The sequence below is a fragment of the Sander lucioperca genome, chromosome 5, assembly GCF_008315115.2.
Source record: "Sander lucioperca isolate FBNREF2018 chromosome 5, SLUC_FBN_1.2, whole genome shotgun sequence".
In the NCBI taxonomy this organism is placed as follows: domain Eukaryota; kingdom Metazoa; phylum Chordata; class Actinopteri; order Perciformes; family Percidae; genus Sander; species Sander lucioperca.
In genome coordinates this window covers 33647139-33666746 of record NC_050177.1, presented here as the reverse complement: position 1 = coordinate 33666746, position 19608 = coordinate 33647139, and the positions used below count along the sequence as shown (strand labels likewise).

At 41.0% G+C, this 19608-nt stretch overlaps 2 protein-coding genes across 2 annotated transcripts in view; one reads left to right on the top strand and one right to left on the bottom strand.

Moving 5' to 3' along the window:
- Positions 1-19608, top strand: part of LOC116039885 (claudin-4-like) — a 69999-nt gene that overhangs the window by 5247 nt on the left and 45144 nt on the right. The gene's annotated exons all lie outside the window — the stretch shown is intronic.
- Positions 6391-8092, bottom strand: LOC116039910 (claudin-4-like). Its single transcript, XM_031285052.2, has 2 exons — positions 8053-8092; positions 6391-7072 (listed from the first exon to the last, which is right to left on the bottom strand). The coding sequence occupies exons 1-2, from the start codon at positions 8075-8077 to the stop codon at positions 6609-6611; spliced, it is 489 nt and encodes a 162-aa protein (XP_031140912.2). The 5' UTR covers positions 8078-8092; the 3' UTR covers positions 6391-6608.

Here is a 19608-nt window from a genome sequence, read left to right as displayed (position 1 = left end):
CGAGCAGAGCCAGAGCTCAGCTCAGTCCCATCGCGGATTTTGCAAGTGTTGTTGAAAGACAAACTGCTGCAACCTATTTCTTGGTATTTGCTTGGCGAAATTGCTAGTCAATTTTCATAATACATTTCATACAAGTATACACCACATTCCTTGTTTCAGTTTAACCTAATTGCCACATTTCCTCCTTCGAGTTTAATATCGTTTTATTTTGTTAGATCGTTTGTTCATTCATTCATTCATACAGTAGGCTAGGCTAGTGTTGTAGGGGTGAACTAGCCAGCTAGCAAACTGCACACGAGGGCAGACAATGCTAATATTGCCGACCTGGTTTTGGCAAAACCATTTGAAAGTCTTCCTTACGAGGAGAAACTTAGAATTAAACAGCAGGGTTAGATCAACACTTAAGATTGATTTATGGCAAAAGATAGGGCAAAGTAACAGGTCTTTTCAGCTCTCCTGGTATGACAAAGTTAGCTGGCTGACTGGAAGTGCTATGACAAAGAAAATGTACTGCTGCCCATGCCTCTTGATGAAACCTTCTCACGGATATTATAAATTATTATTATAATAATTATTAGATTATTATTGTATTATATTATATACTATATATATATAATATATTATTATTATTATTATTATTATTATTATTATTATTATTATTATTATTATTATTATTATTATTATAAACAAATGGGCAATTTTTATGATGTAGGCTGAAAATGAACTTCCCCTCCAGCAGCCAAGACCAGCAGCCGCCACTGTGCTGTAGTAGTAGTAGTACTGTTTACATGTTTTTGCTTTAAACCTGGAAAACATCTATGGGTTTTATGTGGACGAACCAAAAACCAATGCCTGCCAAATTTTGGCAGGCATACCATATCAGAAACCTGACTTCGCCAGATGGATTGCTTCGCATTTGCTCGGCATATCCATCTGTGAACTTTCCGTTGGAGAACTTTTGGGAAGGGGCGAAAATACTGGTTAGCTGATTGGATAAACCATCTGTCTATCACCACCTATGTTGGTGATAGACGGGCCAAATCAACCAACCAGATCAGCGATATATCAAACTCTTGCCGAAACCAGTCGGGAGAAGAGCAAAAACATCTTTTCCTCCGAGAAAAGTCTCCACTGCCGTTTTTTACTCTTCTTTCAATGAAGGAATACTTTCTAATTCGGATAAAACTTGCACGATAGCTACACTCATCTCATCCATGGAAGCCGCCATGTTGTTTAGACTGAACAGTCGCTTCTCGTTGCGTCACACCTAAATCCGCCTCAAAACCAACGCTGTTTGGTCGGTCGTTTGGCAAACGGCTCAAAATTTTCTCTGTCTCAAGATGACAGACTGATCTGCGAGTGGAAAACTGGAGCTCGCGAGATCAGGACAGTCTCACGAGGCTACCATATCAGCAGTGCAGTGTCAATTTCTTTTGTAGACATCATTGCCCCCTAATGGTTAGAAAATGAACTCTCAAAAAGGAGCTCCGATACTCGATTTTCAGATAATGATTCCAATTTCACAAATATCCACACTTGCAACATTAAACTGTGGTTAGCACGTTGAAGTGTCAATGTAAATATAGATGCAGGAAGAAAAGATTTTCTCTGTCCAAGGCAAAAAAAACCCACATTTTCGTGTAAGATTATCAAGAGCATGCATACTGTCGGTACACGATCCGTTCTGCCTGCACAATCCGTTCTGCACATGCGTAAGATAATACTGTTTTACGACCTGCACGATCTGTTCCACGCTAGCCTATGGCTAGCCTCCACCGGGAAGCTAACGTTAGTTTAGCTAACAGCTAATTCGGCTAACCGCTAGCTGACAGCTAGATTCAGTCTAAAATAACGTTAACTCAAACGTAATGGGAAAAGCAGGCTACAGCTAAATTAAGACTTCACAGTAATAACAATAAAGACAAGTATTGAGTGATTGTATTTTAAATGAGCACAAGTAAAGTAGAACTGACGTAACAGCTGTTATATATGTTAGGTGTTTGTTATATATGTCAACGTTTATTTTCAAGTTTTATTTTGAGGGTCTTTTAAAGTTATTACATGCTGTCTCAGCTAGCAGTTAGCCGAATTAGCTGTTAGCTAAACTAACGTTAGCTTGGCTGTCGACCGTAAGCGTGGAACACATCGTGCAGTGTCGTAAATCCTCGTACAACCGCGCATGCGCGAACATTTTGCGCATGTGCAGAACGGATCGTGCAGGCAGAACGGATCGTGTACCGACACATACATATGCATATATATATATATATATATATATATATATATATATATATATATATATATATATACTGCACATACTGCACATGGGCGTGGCTCGCCGCCACAGTGCAGTACACGGTCGGAGCCAGCCGCACTGTGTCAGAATTAACAGGCTCAAACACCCAGTCAGAGTGCGTGTTTATAGCCTACTCAGTTATTTCTCCACCTCCCAGCTGATTACGCAGAATGGTAAGAGGGCTGAGTGAACGGCTTATGAGAATCGAACTACCGCTTTTTCACAGTGGCGGGCAGGGCACGATACTCACTGCTACGTTAACAGCTGACACACAGACATGCACGTTCCCGCTTTCGGGACGCTGTGCTGTGTGGAGAAGCCCCCCCGGCTGTCTGAGCGGACGATGAGAGCTCGGTTACGCCCTACCATGGGCTGTGATGAACGGGAACACGCTTCTCATAGCGCGAGAAGGGCTCAGAGCTCTCTGTTGCTATGGCAACAGACAACATACAGATGTGCGTGCGGAGAAGCATACAAACGCTTCAATTCGCCAGCCCTCCCCCAGTTCTTATCGCTGTGGTAAAAACTATCATGCTATCTCGAGTTCAGATAATGGCTCTGACGCCTTGCACACATGTGGTGCTGTAGGCAGAGCTCGGTTGAGCGCCCACTCAGAATGCGCGGTGCTACACAGTCACTCTTTACCCACGGCCGTCTGAGCGGGACGGGGAACACTCTGACTCGATGACTGCCCCGGCCAGGCATCCCCAGCATAGCGGCGCGCTCTCTGTTGCTATGGCCACAGACAGTACACAGATGTGCGCGTGCCCACTCTCGGAGCAGGGCGCAGTGTGGCAAAACTTGCTACCCATGGATGCATGGATGTCAAAGCTTATCACAAAAGGCTATACGCCCCAGTTTGCCACCCCTCCACCTAGTTTTGCCGTTGTGTTGAATACAACCGTGTCATCTCAGGGGACATGGATGCTCTGACGTCAGAGCTGGCAGAGCTGCTGGCAAAGGATGTTTTTTTCCTGCGTCCCAAGAGAAGAGAACAACGGTTTCTATTCCCGTCACTTTCTCACATTGAAAAAGACGGGCGGAATGCGATCCATTCTCGACCTGTCTCAATTCAACCGGTTGCTGGTAACATAGCCCTCGGGATTGAATGTCAGGGTACTCTCATGATAGCCTCGTGAGACTGTCCTGATCTTGCGAGCTGCAGTTTTTCACTCGCAGATCAGTCTGGCATCTTGAGACAGAGAAAATTTGGAGCCGTTCGCCAAACAACCGACCAATCAGCGTTGGTTTTGAGGCAGGTTTAGGTGTGATCAAAGCCCGTCTACGGAAAGCCGTTCCACTCCCTATTTAGCCCCATTGTACCTACTTTGGTTGCAGTTCCACCAGAGTTCCACTGGGGGTGATCACGGTCCAGTGCAAAATGAATGGGACTCTATGGAGCTAGACTGCTAAATTTGTCTCTTTCGCCTGATTGTCGTTGAGAAATCTCAGATTTGATTGTAGTTTTTGCAAGTTCAACATGGATTATAGGTCAAAAGTTGAATGAACGAGTACTTATGCCCTTTCGATTTGTTACAGGTTGAGTCGTTGTTGCCCATAACACGCTAGTATTCTGCTAATGAATGCTGATTGGTCAGTGAAGGACTGATTACGATCGGAGATCCCACTTGACGGCATCCGAAGCAGAACCAGAATGTCAGAGTGAATATTTCGGCGTGGTCTTTAAAACATTAGCAAACCTCTTTCTAGCACGTGTATTGACAGGGAGAGTCTAACCTGTCAGCTGTGTTGTCGATGCCTCGAGAGAAAAAAGGAAGCGACTCAGAGCTTGCCGTGAAGCAGAATCTCTGGCCGTATATGTGTATGACGTCATTGACATTTTAAAAGGCTTTTTAGAACAAAAAAGCAACTTTAAAAAAATCTAACACCCAGCAGTGTGTATTTTCTTAGCCTCCCCTTTCAAATGCAACTTTCAAATTACTAGACAAAAAATTATATCCTGAGAAAAGTGGATTTTGAGGGGTATAGCTCCATAGAGTCCCATTCATTCTGCACTGGCCTGTGAGCGCCCCCTATATGGAACTCTGGTGGAACTGCAACCAGTTCAGAAGCCGGAAGTAACGAGAGAGTGGAACTTCTTCCCATATTAGAAATTCTTTGGTGTGATGCAACGAGAAGCGACTGTTCAGTCTAAACAACATGGCGGCTTCCATGGATGAGATGAGCGTAGCTATCGTGCAAGTTTTATCCAAATTAGAAAGTATTCCTTCATTGAAAGAAGAGCAAAAAACGGCACTGGAGGCTTTTCTCTGAGAAAAAGATGTTTTTGCTCTTCTCCTGACTGGTTTCGGCAAGAGTTTGATATATCGCTGATCTGGTTGGTTGATTTGGCCCGTCTATCACCAACATAGGTGGTGATAGACAGATGGTTTATCCAATCAGCTAACCAGTATTTTCGCCCCTTCCCGAAAGTTCTCCAACGGAAAGTTCCCAGATGGATATGCAGAGCAAATGCGAAGCAATCCATTTGGCAGAGTCAGGTTACTCTCATGAAGCCACCTGGATAGAGCGCACGCCATCATTTTTGTTACCGGTTTACTGACTCATGTGGGAGTGAATATGCCGTTTTAAGAATAAGCAAGTTAAAAGGTAATTTCTGTTTTTAAATGAAACCAGATATGCAGTATCTTGGAAAAAAAACCTTATCAAAAAATCAATAAAATAACCTTTTCACACCATTTAACACATGCAGTTCTTCCATTTTTTGCAGTGCCTTAATTATGAAGGTGATACATGAAGCAGTCATAGCGGTTTTTATAAACAAAAATTCAGTGGTAAACATTAAGAAGCCAGGACTGTATAAAAAGTACATGATTGTATAATGTATGATACATACACAATACATAGTATATTGTACGGTGTTGACCTTATAAAACAGCATTAACAACATCATTTTCTTTGCTTTTTGTTTTGAAACATGATTACAGTTCCACTCCAAAATCCTTTACATGCTTTTTTAGTCTCTCAAAAATAAAGAGCCTAAAGCTTGTTTTATGGTTGTGCGCAGGCTCCACGCAGAGCTTTTGCAGTAGCCTACGTAAGTGGCCTGATGTTTATACTTGTGCGCTGGTGTGTGCGCCGGCATGTGTGTGTGTGTGTGTGTGTGTGTGTGTGGGGAGTGGGTGATAGAGCCAGGGAGAAGTGAGAGAGTGATGGCAAGCGAGTACAGACTCTAGAGTCATAGTGAGAGAAACGAAGTGTCTCCCCTGTGCTTTCTGACCAAGGTGAGACATCTTTAGCAGGAAAAGTTAACCCTCTCCTTGATTTCATTTTGTTTATGGAGAAGGAGAACCAGGAAATGAGTCGGGGGAAATGCAAGGCTACCAAGCCACGGCCAAGCGACGTGCGTCGCTGCGACGTGTAGTTAAATTTTTCGAGAGGTGCACGTCAGGCTACGGCGTAGGGTCCGGCGTGGACGCAGAAGGGTCTGCGGGGGTACACCGTTGATTCGACGCACAACCGTAAACTAATTAGTCAGAGATACTCAGTGTTGGGAAGGATACTTTCAAAATGTATTCCGTTACAGAATACATGCCCGAAAATGTAATTTGCAAGGTGACCAGTAAAATTACAACAGACGACTATGCTTGGCTAATTAAAAAAAAAAAACTTACTTTAAGATGCTTCTTCAGGTTGGAGGTGGAGTTTTTGGACGCTGAAAGGAGGTTGGTTGCTGGCAAGCAGAGGCTGCACTGCACAGTTATATTTCGTTCTCCCTGTTCTTTCTTTAATGTGAAATGCTGTTTGAATTTCCAAGATAGAAACACATTCCTGCCCTGGCTCTGTTGTGCCGGCTCCATCTCTACCTCTATCAGTGATCTCGCAAATAGCTATTTGTTTTTCGTTTTCATACTGGGGCTTGTGGGAAATGCACGGAGTTGCCTTAATTTATTCAAAGAGTGAATAAACTCGTGAAACAGTATCGTCATGTAATCCATTGATTTCAACAATGTAACTATTCTAAATATCAACTATTTAAATTGTAACTGTAACGGAATACAGTTACTCATAATTTGTATTCTGAATACGTAACGCCGGAACATGTATTCCGTTACTCCCCAACACTGGAGATACTTAACATGAAAGGCAAAATAAAACACATCCTTCATTACGGAGTCTCCTTGTTTCCTTGAGCTCTTTTCTTCAGCACACCAGTTTGGTGTGGACAGCAGGTTTAAAATTCAATAATGTCTTTTCCTCTTTGACCTTCATTTATACGTAGTCTTTTCCTTTCCAACCCTGGGCCACCTGCGGACCGTGAGGCAGAGTAAGCCATTCGTGAAGGGTTGTATCAGGTCTCACGTGGCGGACAGGAGCAGCAGAGCATTCCGCCACCGAGAACCAGGAGGCCAGCAGCTCCCCAGCCGATGTACAGTGAGGCCCCCAGCTCCCTCCTCTGAGCGTCAGTAATTAAAGGGCTGTTGAAGTCCCTGATAATGGTGTTGGCCGCCCAAGAGACAGGAATGAGCTGCATGACCCCAGAAACAATGAAGAAGACCCCAGAGATGATCATCACCTTGGCCTTGGATGCCTCGTCGTCAATGCAGTTTGTGCACTTGGCCCCAGTGATGCCGATGAGTACTGCTAGGATGGCTAACAGGATGGAGCTAATGGTGAGGGCGCGGGCAACTTGGAGGTCTTGGGGGAGTGTGAGCATGGAGTCATAGACCTTACACTGCATCTGGCCCGTTCTCGGGACCACGCAATTCATCCACAGGTCCTCCCAGATGATCAGAGTCTCCACAATGCCGCAGCGAGGGGTGTCACGATACCAAAAATTCAGTAGTCGGTGCCAATACCAGTAAAATAACACGATTCGCGATGCCGATTTCGATACCACAGTAAAAAAAAAAGGATTTTCTAAGATTCCATGTACTTTCACTTGAAACATGAACTTCTTTATTACAATATTTGAAAAATATCAAAATGTCATATCAAGACATACAAAACATGTGCAATAGAGCATAGAACAACATCATGAAGTGCAATTAATGGTCATAGTGCAACAACTAGTGTCCCTGGACACATTCCAGACTTCCAGGCATCTTTTCAAAAGGTACTGTGCAAAAACAACAACAGTGTTTCTAACAGTTGCGTGACGCTAATTTCCTCCTGAACAGGTAGCTAAGCATTAGCTTCAGGCTAATTTATCACGGCTACAAGGGACGGGCATTTTATGTCATTTCAACATTTGTGTACTCACATTGAATTATATAGCTAGAGTACCCGAGTTGGTTACTTACAAAAACAATTGACACTGCCAGTAAAGTGATCCCAACGGGTCCTGGCTAACCGTGGCTAACGCAGCCATGCTAACCCTGCTAACGGCTAACGTTACCGGATGAGCAGACAAGCGGGCCGCGGCTATTTACAACGTTTAGCCTGTACAGCGTCCGTAGCCGACAACAGTGAGTTATTTGAAGCCAAGAGAGGGGGGCTGTAAATCAGGAAGAGAGGACCGTGAGTTTGCAGTGAACATGCCGTTTTTCAGGTCGGGTAGAGTTGACTGTCACTTCTTCGTGACCGCTTTCTTCTGAATGTATCAACTGGAACACTCTGAAGCATATACTGACCCCATCAGTTCCTTGAAGAGGCGCAGCACCGATGCTGCTAACACTGGCATCGGTGCTAATGGTGCCTACGGTGCTTAAAAAAATGGGCATCGTCTGTGTTTTGTCATTTTAGAACTGGAAGGTGTCGGTAGTATCGGTTCTCGTGACATCCCTAGCCGCAGCCGATGAAGTCTGTCACACTCCACATAGGAAGAGCGCACGCCACAATGGCAATAATCCATCCCAAAATGCAAAGGGAGATGCCTATCAACTCTAGCCCTACAGACATACTGAAATGTCTTCCTCTTCTGCTGCTGAATGTGTGTCACACCTGAGAGGAGGTCACAGAAAAAAATCTGCAAAGGGGAAGAGTCAACCAGAGACCCAACTAATAATTAAGTAAATTCCAAGCCTCGCATCTGTGAGTGTGTGATGATCTGTTGCCTCAACTTCGCCAGTATCCTTTATATGGGAGATCAGGTGGAGGGGAGGAGTCCCTGAAGGAGCTGACATCATCAAAAGGGGAGGAAGGACCTGGAGACACTCTGCTATCAGTTTACATGGCCAGCTTCACAATGGGCCTGGCCACAAAGAGGCCTTTTTTACAGCTGAAAGGGCATGCAAGTACTGCATGTGTTGTCATAACCAAATACTGTTAAGTTCTAAGGTGGATTAAGGCTTATTGTATGATAACAAATGTATTTCATTTTAAGTACAGATGTTATGCAAGAAAAAAGGTGACTGATGTATCTTTATGTTTTATCTTTTTCTTTATCCTGTTGATGAAACAGGTTGTAAATGGAATCTGACCTCTTCAGAATCTGTGTATAACATATTTATGGGTTATCAGAAAGCTGGTCATTCAATAATCCCTGAACAGCTTGTTTCAGCCTTAAATAACTCATACATCACTTCCTCATGTTTAGCCCAGGTACGGTATCTCTGTGCAGGTCTGATGCTTTAAAAAATGGCTAATAGATTAGAGTAACACCCATAGAAATAGAATGAGAGTGGAATGGACATTGAACTTGTTGCTGTGGTCATTTGACTAGTTCAAAAGAAAATGGCGCTCAGCACTGTGCTTTACGGTGGCCCTGAAGTGCAAATCAAAACAGCAAATAGAAAAACACAACAGCAAATCACAAACCACAACGGCAAATAGGAAAACACGACAGCAAATATGAAAACACGACAGCAAATAGGAAAACACGACAGCAAATATGAAAACACGAGAGCAAATTTGAAAGCACAACAGCAAGTACGAAAACACTTCAACAAATCACAAAGCACAACGGCAAATAGGAAAACACGACAGCACAAGTTAATGCCGTTGTGTTTTAAAATTTGTTGAATTGTTTTCCTATTTGCTGTCGTGTTTTATGATTTGTTGAAGTGTTTTCATTTTTGCTGTTTTCATATTTGCTGTCGTGTTTTCATATTTGCTGTTGTGTTTTCATATTTGCCGTTGTGCTTTGTGATTTGTTGAAGTGTTTTCATATTTGATGTTGTGTTTTCCTATTTGCCGTTGTGCTTTGTGATTTGTTGAAGTGTTTTCCTATTTGCTGTTGTGTTTTCATATTTGCTGTTGTTTTCCTTTTTGCTGTCGTGTTTTATGATTTGTTGAAACGTTTTCCTATTTTCTGTTGTGTTTTATGATTTGTTGAAATGTTTTCCTATTTGCCATTGTGTTTTATGATTTGCTGTTGCGTTTTTGTATTTGCTGTTGTGATTTGCACTTCAGGGCCACCGTAGTGCATTGACCAAAGAAACAGAATGAGTTAGCCAGCTACAACGGTCACAGCTCTTTGCAATGGCAATGGTACACATAATATGGCCACCGTTATGACCATCGTCTTTACTTGTTTCACTTTCCTATTTTTCAAAACCTACACCTGCTGCAAACATGAAAAGTTTCCACCACAGAACTCCGTGATGATAGTATTAGTAGACGAATGGAGAGGCATTGTGGAGGTGGAAGAAAAGATTAAATGGGTTGGGATAGTTCTTTGGAAACCAGTGGGAGTGCTCTGATTATCGGGAGGGTGTTTTTGTAACAGGGAAGAGCCTGTGTATCCCTCCAATGAATTTGATAAAACCATCATCTCTATTTCCATGGAAGGCCCGTACGTTTCTGTTTACTGTAACCATCATCATTTAACAGCTTAAGGAGGCAACTGAAATGTTTTTTTAGCTAGGTGTGTGGGAGATATTTCAAGTGTATGTTATCAGCAATTTTGCCATAAATTAGGGCAAATATAAATTGAGATTAGATGAGTTATACAAAAGTTGTTTCAAACATTTTGTTAGAAATGACACCCAGAATGTTTCCAGTAACGATGCCTTTTTTAGTGTGTAACGCTTTGGCTACATTGAACGCGGAACGTATGCGGACCATTCACAGAGCAGATGTTCTGCGGAATGTATCTTTTAACAGGCTACACCTGCTGCACACACACGGCGTAAGAATGTGTGAGTCACAGGCGAGACAGAGAGCTTTTGCTTTGGGATTGTTGTTTCTTCAGTTTGTGGAGCCAGCACAGCGCTGTGAAAGGTCAATTTACTGTCAGCTGTTATCAGAGGACACGGTGAGGGAAACAAGACATTAAAACAGAAACTCTCAAAACCAAACTGCCAATACGCTCATTGAGTCATTAAGTCGTTTCCTGTCTATCGATAGTTCAATCTAAAAGCAATATAGACAGTTTATGATCCATTTCTGTGTAAAAGGGCTGCACACATCTCACGTAAAAAATATAAATAGAAGACCTATTAGAATTAAAGCTGCAAGCAGCGATGGACGGGCCCTCACGCCTCTGCATGCGTTGGGGTTACTGGCGGTCGCCGCTCCTTGCGACCGTGCATTTGCGCGGCACTCAGACACTGCAAATCGTCACCAATGAAAAGGTAACTCTATGTCATACAGTTCATTAGCTGTGACAGGGGGCGTGGCCAAAGTATAGGGGTCGGGGGAAACCTTTACCAATAAAAAAGGAAGTCTCTGCTGAGTTCATTGATACCTCACGTAAGACTCTACCTTAAACGGGTCACCAGTTAGGAAAGGGGGCGTGGCTTACGCATAGGGGGCGGGCCAAACCATCTCCAATAAAGAAGGAACTCTCTGCTGAGTTCAATGACACCTCACACAAGACTGTACCTTAAACGGTTCAAATGTTATGAAAGGGGGCGTGGCTTGAGTAAGTGGGCGTGGTTAAAGTATAGGGGGCGGCTCGGTATCACATGTAGACCACACATAAGTTTCATGTAAATCAGATGATGTTTGTCATATTATTATTATATAGGCGCATTTCCTGTTGCCAGCGGGGGGGGGCGATATGACCAAAAGTCAATTTTGGCCTGTAGATGTCCTCAGGCCTAGACCCTTGTCAATCGTGAGAAATTTCGGACAGATACGACAACGTACACTCAAGTTACAACAACTTCTTTGTTCATCGCTAAACACTCAAAATGGCCGCTACGCCACGCCCACACTGTTTGACGAAAAGTTTTTCTTTTAATAACTTTTCATCTTTAAGGTGTTGAGATGGTACAGAACAAATTTGAAGTCCATCGGATGAAATATCTAGGAGGAGTTTGTTAAAGTATAGCACGTATAGTTTTGGGCCTACTTCCTGTTGCCACTAGGGGGCACTATGACTTTGAGTCAATTTTGCCCAGTAAATGTCCTCAGAGTTAGAGTCTTATGAATCCTGAAAAGTTTCGAGCTAACTGGACAATGTACACTCAAGTTACACCAACTTCCTGTTTTGTTGGCGAAACGCACAAAATGGCTGCCCCGCCACGGCCATGCCCTTTGACGAAAAGTTTTTCTTTTAATAACTTTTAATTTTAAACATCTTAAGATGGCACAGACCGAATTTGAAGTTGATCGGATGAAATCTCTAGGAGGAGTTTGTTAAAGTACGACGTGGAAATGGCCAAAATCGCACTAATTTCGAACTTTCAATTCAAAATGGCGGACTTCCTGTTGGGTTTAGAGTATGGCTCCAATGAGCCTTTTTGTACGTCTTGATATGCTACATATGTGTACCAAGTTTCGTTAGTCTACGTTAAACGTGGCGCTAGCGAGCCATTTTTGTGCGCCTATTCCCGAATCCCTTAAAATACGTAAAGTTTCACCAGGATTGATGCAACCGCCAATTTGGTGAGTTTTTGAATATGTTAAACCCCTCAAAAAGGCAATTCATTTGCCGTAATAATAATTCCTTCAGTTTCAATAGGGCCTTTGTCGCTGTCGGGCCCTAATAAATGTTCTATTATAGGCTTGGTGAGCAGATCTCCGCGAAGCATACGCTGCTCTCATCCCCGGTGTAGCCAGTTTCATTGATTACAGTGGAAGTGTAGTGTTGGAGCATCCGTTTTGCATACGTTTGCATACGGAGTGTGTGCTGCTATGTGATGCTGCCTAGGTTACCATGGGAAGTTAATAACTGAGACCACCTGCGGGAACTGCAATGCAAACAAGACAAACCCCCTCTAAATAGAGGTGTGAATCTTTACTGATTTCCCAATTCGATTACGATTATAATGCCTTCGATTCGATATCTCGATGCATCACGGTGCATCATGATGCGTCAAATACATTTTTCTATTAAAGACATATAGGATATTTAATTCATAGCTTTTCAAGCTTAAAAACAAAACATTCTGCAGTGCTCTAATACTAAATAAATTGGATTCATAAAACTACAGCACTGAGCACATGGCACTTCCTGAATGTGCAAAACATAACAGAATATGTAAACAGAAATGTTGTTAGGACTACATTAAATTGTAAATAGAAATAATCGATTATGGCCCAGCCGATTATCGATGCAGCATCGTCCATGTTTCGATGCATCGATTATTTGATTAATTTCAACACCTCTACCTCTAAACATACAGTATCTGCATGTTGAAGGCACACATGAATATAATTTATGAATAGCACATATATTTCTCTCAGGACATAGACGTGTTTCTAGAGATAATTGCAAGGACCAGCACTACAAAGAGAGAGTGGGCCAGTGTGTTGGAAGTAGTTGTCTTTGTGCGTGTGCTCAAGGGTCTTATCAGTGTCTTTGCTCTTGGCACACATTGATTTGCTGCTCTTAATGAAATTTTTTTTAGCCGATGCTGGTAGAGAAATATTATTTTTTTCGGTATGCATTTATACTGTATCGCCACAGAGGCCCTTTTTTCTGTCCTGTGTACACAAAAAGCCTAAAGAACAGGAATTAATTTCTCTCCACAGCCATTGCAAAGCCTTTTAAGTGTTTGTTGACATGATTAGAAAAGTTATCGTCTTACTCTGATTATTGCTTCGGGGGCTTATGACGCTTGTGAATGATTTGATTGTTTTTTACCAAAATTTCACACAACCTGTGACAAAGTTCTATCTGTAATCTACAGTAGAGTTTAGATTCTCTGCCCGAGCCCGGCCGATTTTTTCCGCCGCTATCCTCGGGCCGGGCCGGGCCCTTGACCAAGCATTTGTGTTTTTTTAATCATTACTTTATTAGCCTTATTCTGTGGGGAGAAAGCTATGCCTCTCCAGCTTCTCCCGTAGTTCTGGGTGTCCTACACTGACTTGAGTGTGAGGTAAACTGTGCTAAATCGAGCTCGGGCTCATAATTACAGTTAATGTGTCGGGCCGGGCCGGGTTCGGACGCAACGTGCACGGGCTCGGGTAGGGTCGGGCTTGATTTTTTTGGGCCTGATCTAAGCTCTAATCTACAGTACTCATTCTTAATCCATTTAGGATATGCATATTTTTATACCTAAAAGCTGTAAGATTAATGTGCAATAAAGACTTCATTATGTAATGTACTGTTGGGGTTGTACGATTCAGAAATTGTCACGATTCCGATTTTTAGGCTCACGATTCGATTCAATATCGATTCTCGATTCAAAAACGATTCTCGATTCAAAAAAACGATTCACAGTATGTAAATGTAGTTACTTTTCCCATGTGATTGCAGTAGACATTCAATTTAAAAGAAAAGAAACACAACAAATTAAATGTAGTTTGATATTACTTTATATGTCTTCATATAAAAATAACTTTTGCAACTAAAAACTGCAAAAGTGCCAAGCTTTGGCCAGCTTTCAAATACATTTAATTCAAGTATAAAATAAAACTGTTAAATAAAAAGAGCTTTTACATTTAGCTTTAAAGTACTGTACTCAGATCAAACAAAAATGACTAAGGCAACTCGTATTGCTTTCTGCAAGCCCCCCATGACCTGTTCCTTTGTCTCTTCATATAGTTGCGGTATCGCTTTTTCCGGTAAGATGGCGACGGAATGGTATAGCATACCTAGGCTCAGTTATGTACATCATATATTGAAAGCCTTTATTGTCTACCATGCTGTAGGGGCGCAAATCTTTTGAAATGCAATAGGCTATGGATTGAGTTATTTTCTTTGCCCGTTCAGAGTTCGGTGGGAGTTTAGAGCATTGAAAGAGTGCGTTGGTTGACTGGCACGTTAGGAGGAGGTACTTTAGGTTGTTGTTCGTCCACGTCTTTAATGTTGATCTCTGGGTGATGCCGTACCATGTGAGTTCTCAAGTTTGTGGTGTTTCCAAAATACTTAACTTTCGCTTTGCAAAGGCTGCATATAGCATGATTCCTATGAAGTTCTGTCTTCCCCTCGAGGTTATAAAAGCCGACTAAACTACTTCCGCTGCACTTGTTATTCTTCTGATTATGACAAGAGTACCCAGGCGTCAGTGTGATTTTGACGCAGCGCCATCTATGGGAATGGCGAGGTAATGTCATTTCAGGACAATAGTGTCAAAGAAAAAGAAATATGAATCGATTTTTGGAATTCTATGAATCGATTTTGAATCGGTAGAGCTTGAATCTCGATTAAATTTTTTTACACACCCCTACATACTGTGCAGTTTGTAGCTCACAGTTTAGTTGTAGGTCGGTCAGTACAGCAGGTCGGAATTGAACCTGCAACTTCTGCACCAAGGACTGAGCCTCTTTATATGGGCACTCGCTCTACCACTAGGCCACCCAGGCACCCAGTTTTTGTCACTTTTTCCGATGTCTTTGTCGATTTTTTTGCAGCCCCTTTTTACGTTTTTGAAGCTTTTTCCGACATTTTTGTCATCTTTTTCAATTTATTTCTCTCTAAATGCTATTAAATTGAATAAAACAACCAAATTCAATTAAAGTAGTGAACTGATCATTTATTTTACTTGTGAAGAGCGTTGTAGGGAACCGTCCATGTTACTTTTCTTTGAAAATCTGGTTGAAAGAAACTCACATTTCTGATATAGAAAATGGGTCAAATTTGACCCGAGGACAACAGGAGGGTTAAAAAATGTCCTGTACGTAAATGTTTAGGTTTTGAGTCCACATGGGCTGGACAGAGCTTTGTCATTTGTCCTTTCCTGTAGTAGTGCTGTAGTAGTAGTACTGTTTACATGTGTTATTATATGTTTTTGCTTTAAACCTGGAAAACATTGATGGGTTTTATGTGGACGAACCAAAAACCACTCTAACTCTTCATTCTCTGGCAGGCAGAAATCATCTGTTGTTTATTATTAGCTGCAGTTTAGTCCAATCACTGCTCTGGTCATACTCCCATCTCATTATCATATACACATAACACACGCGCGTAGGAATGAGAAAAGAGAAATAAAATTCTAAGTTGGCTCCTCCTCCGTGACGAGAGAAAGAGAGCAGCAGGGGCCAAGCAAGCTAGAGAGTACTAGTAAACGTCCCGCAGAAAAGAGAAAATACAGGCAGAGGGCAGGGACACACACCTCACACTTCTGAATAAGTGATAATTGAGTGGGATCATTTTTGTATTAGTCTATACAAACATTTTAGTTTTTTACCAAATGATGGGTGGTAAAAGTAAACATATAAAGCTTTATATTTCCTTTTTAAACAACATTTTAATATTACCTAACTAACAGTATTAGTATTGATGTATTCTTTTATATTTTTGACTAGGTGATCATCTCTTACTTAATTTTTTCAGTTTCATACTCCATAATGCTGAGCACAAACTCTCCCAAAAAAGCATCATTTTGGAAGGCATACCACATCAGCAGTGCAGTGTCAATTTCTTTTGTAGACATCATTTCCCCCTAATGGTTAGAAAATGAACTTTCAAAAAGGAGCTCTGATACTTGATTTTCAGATAACGATTCCAATTTCACAAATATCCACATTTGCAACATTAAAATGTGGTTAGCAACTTGAAGTGTCAATGTAAATATAGATGCAGGAAGTAAAGATTTTCTCTGTCCAAGGCAAAAAGAAAACATTTTCGTGCAAGATTATCAAGAGCATGTTCATTTCTTTTTTTCATATCATATCAGTTATTGCACAGAAATAACGGCATATAACGGTGTATCAATCTTTAACAGCCAATGTAGTATTTTCTTCCATTACACTGCTCCGACTGGAGAATCTTCTCGTAGATTTTTAGTTTGACCACTTGAGGGCAGCAGAATATTTTTCACCGGTTGTTTCTTTGGGCAAAACACATTTACTGTGTAGTCCCATACTGTACTAGTCCCACTCCTCTCTTTTGTTGCACTACTATTGGAAATAAGGAAGAATAGAATAATAATTGCACTATGTTTGACTTTTAGTGTTATAGCCACAACATCCATTTCATTCGCTTTACTCTTCCACCCACATTTTACCAAATGTGTTGTAGGGGTGTTGCTTTAAATTTGAACCAGTTACCTTATATGTTCACTCTCTCATGGCTGCTGTCACCCCAAACTAGCTTTAACCTCATTTAATTCTACCGCAAAACTGAAAAGTGATGAGAGGTAGTGTTTCTGATATCTGCTTGCTGGAAGGCATTCGGCTGGAATGTAAGGGAGGGATCTGTTGGCATCTGAATGGAAACTTAATCAGCAGTACATTTGCTCAAATGTGCCCCGCCAATGATCTAATTGGCAGATGTTCCACCAAAAATATGCATGCACGCATACACGCATAAAGGAATTTCGCCAGTACAACCTGACCCAAGTAATCCTGTGGCTCACATTGTGTACCTTTCTGTACACCGCCCTCCCTTAACTTCCTTCACATTACATTTTTTACATTTTGGTGAAGACAAAGCACAGTATTATTTATGATCACCTCAGAGATATAAGGAGTCTTGCATCTTCATACCGTTCAGCTGCTCAGCCCTGAACTGCTTAAAATATGTCAAAGAAAAATACCAGTCTATATATATATATATATATATATATATATATATATATATATATATATATATATATATATATATATATATATATATACAGTGCTGCTCATAAGTATTCATACCCATGCTAAAGTTGACTAAAAAGAGGAATAAAAAAATCATCTTTTGGAAATTGATCTTAATGCCTTAATTAAAAAAATGAGGAAAATCCGACCTTTTAAGGACACCAATTTTTTTGTGAATGAATAATGTATTGTAAATAAATAAATGTTCTTCCTAAAAATACAGGGGCCATAATTATACATCCCCCTATGTTAAATTCCCATAGAGGCAGGCAGATTTTTATTTTTAAAGGCCAGTTATTTCATGGATCCAGGATACTATGCATCCTGATAAAGTTCCCTTGGCCTTTGGAATTAAAACAGCCCCACATCATCACATACCCTTCACCATACCTAGAGATTGGCATGGTTTTATTTCAGTTAGCCTAATAGCTGGTTTGATTTGCATTAATATATATATATATATATATATATATATATATATATATACACACACACACACACACACACACACACACTACCGGTCAAAAGTTTGGGGTCACTTAGAAATGTCCATTCCACTGCATTCCAGACAGAATACCAGCTGAGATCAGTTGCATTGTTTTTTTAATCAGGGCAGCAGTTTTCAGATTACATTATGTGCTTACATAATTGCAAAAGGGTTCTCGACTGTTGTAGAAAGAAGTGGTTGAAGAACCGCTTGAAATCCATGCTTTTTGGTCTAAACGTCATATCCAAATTAAAAGTGGTACATCATTTACATTGGTACATCATGCCTGATATCATTGGAAAGGTGATTGATGTGGGTGTGTTTGTGTATTTGAGAAGTGTTGTATTTTGTAGTTTTTTGGCTATTTTCTTTGCACTTTTCAAATGGAAATAAAAAAACACACAGACATATCTGTAGAAAAAAAATCATATAAAATCCATTTTTGAGTATTTTGGCTTTGTTTTCTCTAGTAAGCTGAGACATGTGGCTATGGCCTTGTGTTGTCTGTATCTCACCAGATGTGTTTACAGCAGTGTATTTTAATCATTTTACAGATATATGACTTGGATGGAAATAAAAAATCTCCATTCTAGCCTCTGTAACTTTGTGTCAGTAAGGCATAGGATCACCCTGACACTTCTAACAAAAACTTGAGTGTTACCTTTCCAATGATATCAGGCACACCCCAGAGTGTCAAAGTATATGGGAGCTGTACCACTTTTAATTTGGGTATGACGTTTAGACCAAAAAGCATGGATTTCAAGCGTTTCTTCAGCCACTTCTTTCTACAACAGTCGGGAACCCTTTTGCAATTATGTAAACACATAATGTAATCTGAAAACTGCTGCCCTGATTAAAAAAACAATGTAACTGATCTCAGCTGGTATTCTGTCTGGAATGGAGTGGAATGGACATTTTTAAGTGGCCCCAAACTTTTGACCGATAGTGTATACCTCTTCCACAGCCCCGTGGTTAATCCACGGATCAGGCCAGTGGGATCATACATTCCGATTAATAGGGGGTGGGTGAAGTAATACATAAGTAATGAGGAAAATATTAATAACATTCTGGAAAATGTGAACATAGCAGTTGCTGATTAATGTAATAGTTGACAATCAATCGATTAATTGATTCATCTTTTGCCATACCTTATACTTACTACATACTTGACTTTATAAAAGCAATGGCTGACTTCAGGCTGTGATATGTTGGGGATATATCTCTGCTAAAACTTCTTTCAGGAGGGAAAATCTTCTTCTGTAGACTTTGGAAGAATATGGTTCCAGCTGAGAAAGTTTCAAACAGAACAGCCTGTTAAGATTCTGTAACTCTGAATGAGAGAGAATCCTTCTTGTTGAATTCATTTCTTTGTGGGTCTGTTGTGGTTAAGATTTGGATTTAGATAACTTGCAGTTGCAGAAACCTCAGTGTGTTTCTGTTCCCACTTAGTGGACACAGTGAGCCTGTGTTATTTTCAGGAAGGGGGGGAGGATTGCTTTCTCTTTTTGACTTCAGGTGCTAGGCAACCTCTCTGCCCTTCACATTCCCCAGTATCGGTCATGTGACCAAAGTTTGGCCAGAGCCAGCGGAGCATGACGAGAGAGACTCACAGAATGCCTTTTTCTGTCCTTCTGTCTGTTTCTACAGTCAGCTAGCTTCAGGTATTTGATGAGATTCAGTTTCATCATAGCCTCAGGAACTTGTGGTTTACAACAAATTAAATGTAGTTTGATATTACTTTATATGTCTTCATATAAAAATAACTTTTGCAACTAAAAACTGCAAAAGTGCCAAGCTTTGGCCAGCTTTCAAATACATTTAATTCAAGTATAAAATAAAACTGTTCAATAAAAAGAGCTTTTACATTTAGCTTTAAAGTGCTGTACTCAGATCAAACAAAAATGACTAAGGTAACTCGTATTGCTTTCTGCAAGCCCCCCATGACCTGTTCCTTTGTCTCTTCATATAGTTGCGGTATCGCTTTTTCCGGTAAGATGGCGAC

Coding starts and splice junctions, on each gene's coding strand:
- LOC116039910 (XM_031285052.2), bottom strand. CDS start 8,077: ATGTGGAGTGTGACAGACTTCATCG. Junction 7,073..8,052: donor GAGTGTGACAGACTTCATCG/GCTGCGGCTAGG, acceptor GTGACACCCCTC/GCTGCGGCATTGTGGAGACT.